This window comes from Octodon degus, unplaced genomic scaffold (assembly GCF_000260255.1).
Source record: "Octodon degus isolate 3935 unplaced genomic scaffold, OctDeg1.0 scaffold00307, whole genome shotgun sequence".
NCBI lineage: Eukaryota > Metazoa > Chordata > Mammalia > Rodentia > Octodontidae > Octodon > Octodon degus.
Genome location: NW_004524883.1, coordinates 1,418,094 through 1,419,803, shown reverse-complemented (window position 1 = coordinate 1,419,803; position 1,710 = coordinate 1,418,094). Strand labels below are relative to the sequence as shown.

At 46.3% G+C, this 1,710-nt stretch overlaps 1 protein-coding gene across 1 annotated transcript in view; it reads left to right on the top strand.

Moving 5' to 3' along the window:
- The window catches only part of LOC101569458, a 53,478-nt gene that overhangs the window by 50,092 nt on the left and 1,676 nt on the right, over positions 1-1,710 (top strand). The window contains exons 7-8 of the mRNA XM_023707738.1: positions 921-1,026; positions 1,319-1,568. Of these exons, the coding sequence (XP_023563506.1) occupies positions 921-1,026; positions 1,319-1,568 (356 nt within the window). The remainder of the gene's footprint in view (positions 1-920; positions 1,027-1,318; positions 1,569-1,710) is intronic.

Genomic DNA, 1,710 nt, shown 5'->3' with positions numbered 1-1,710 from the left:
TATACTGGTTAGGGGAAAAATTCAAGAGGAAGAGGTAACACTCATAAATATGTATGCACCAAACACGGGAGCACCCAACTATATAAAGCAAATCTTTTTTTTAACACAAAAGATATGCATAAATTTATCTTCAAAAAAAAACATCTAAGGACTAACCTCACAGAAACAAGACAACATGAAAAAAGTAAATGTTCCACATTCATATAACTTCGTAATGTTCCTTCAAGGTTCAGTTTAAAAACAAAGAAGTTACAAAAAATGTTAAGCACTTTTCATTGGCCTACACATTAGAGACCAATGAAGACTAACATTTTTTTTTAAATGATGAAAGGCACTTTTCTTTTGGGGGCTTCATTTAGGAAAATGGTAAAATCAGCTAGGCAGCTCTGAAAGAACACAATTTTTGGCTTCAACAAAGCAAACAGAATACATGGATGGGCTTAGGCTGACAAGGTGGTGATGGGACCTCAGCAGCCCTGTGGAGAGCTGGGGGAGCTTAGGGCACAGCAGACCTATGGGGATGGTCTCTGATTTCTGGGGTTCTACAGTGGAAACCATGACCCATAACTTACGAAACAGTGAGTAGGACACTAGCCTTAGATAGGCCTGTAAGTCCAGCACCCAGAACGCTGCAGCAGGGAGGACTCCAAGATCGAGGCCAGGCTGGGCAACTTAGTGGACCCTATTCAAAAAATAAAAAAGGGCTGCTGACATAGCTCAATGTGCACAAGGAAAGGCTCCTGTGGGGAAAACTCATCTTCACTCATCAGCAGACGGGTCCCACATGATTCATCTCCAGCTAAGGTGAAACTCTGGCCAAGGTTGTCTCCAAAGGTGGTGTGTGAGCTTCCCAGTGGGACCTTCACCTCTGGCTTCACAGCAGAGCCTGACAGGTGCTTCTGCTTTTCTTCCCGCCATAGTGCCAGCTCCTGGAAGTTACTGCTGGGCGTGACACACTGTTCAGCCAACTTGAAATTGCAGTTCTTAACACCCTTGACACAGAGATTCTCAAGGAGGTCAAGGAAGGCAAGTAGAGTGTCTGTCACATCCACTATCTCACAAGGGTTCCCCTGGGGACAGCCCTGTCCAGTCACCCTTTATGGAGCAACTAGTCAACAGGATGCCCTTTCCAAGATGACCGACACTGGGGATACTCCAGAGTCACTGGGAGAGGATGAGGACAGAGACCCTACAGGAAGCGTACCCTTACACTGCACAGATTCTGGGAGGACAGGAGTTGCCTGAGCATCCTTGGGCTCCAGGTACATGGACACATTCATGATGCTTCTGTCTCTGACGGTTACCCCCTGAACAAAAGTGGCAGCTCTTCAGGCAGCTCTATATGTTCCAGAAGAATACAATTACCAGGGATTTGAGGACCAGAAAGATGAGAGCAGACCACCACCTATGTCCCCCGTGGACCCACACCTGCTTATGAGAGCCATGGTCAGACAAAAACGGGGCTGCAGAAAGCCCCTTCTTTGCAGTGGGTCGAGTTTCAGAAATGAGGACAGGAAACAGCAAGCTGGTTGTCCTGTTTTGAGAATGACATACTGTGCAAGAACTCCGTATTGAGTTTATGCATGTCTAGCCTATAAGCCCAACACCTGGGTAGCTGAGGGAGGAGCATCATAAATTGGAGGCCAGCCTAGGCTACGGAGCAAGACCCTGTCTCCAAAATCCAGAAATTTAGGTACTTTGAAAAAAAAA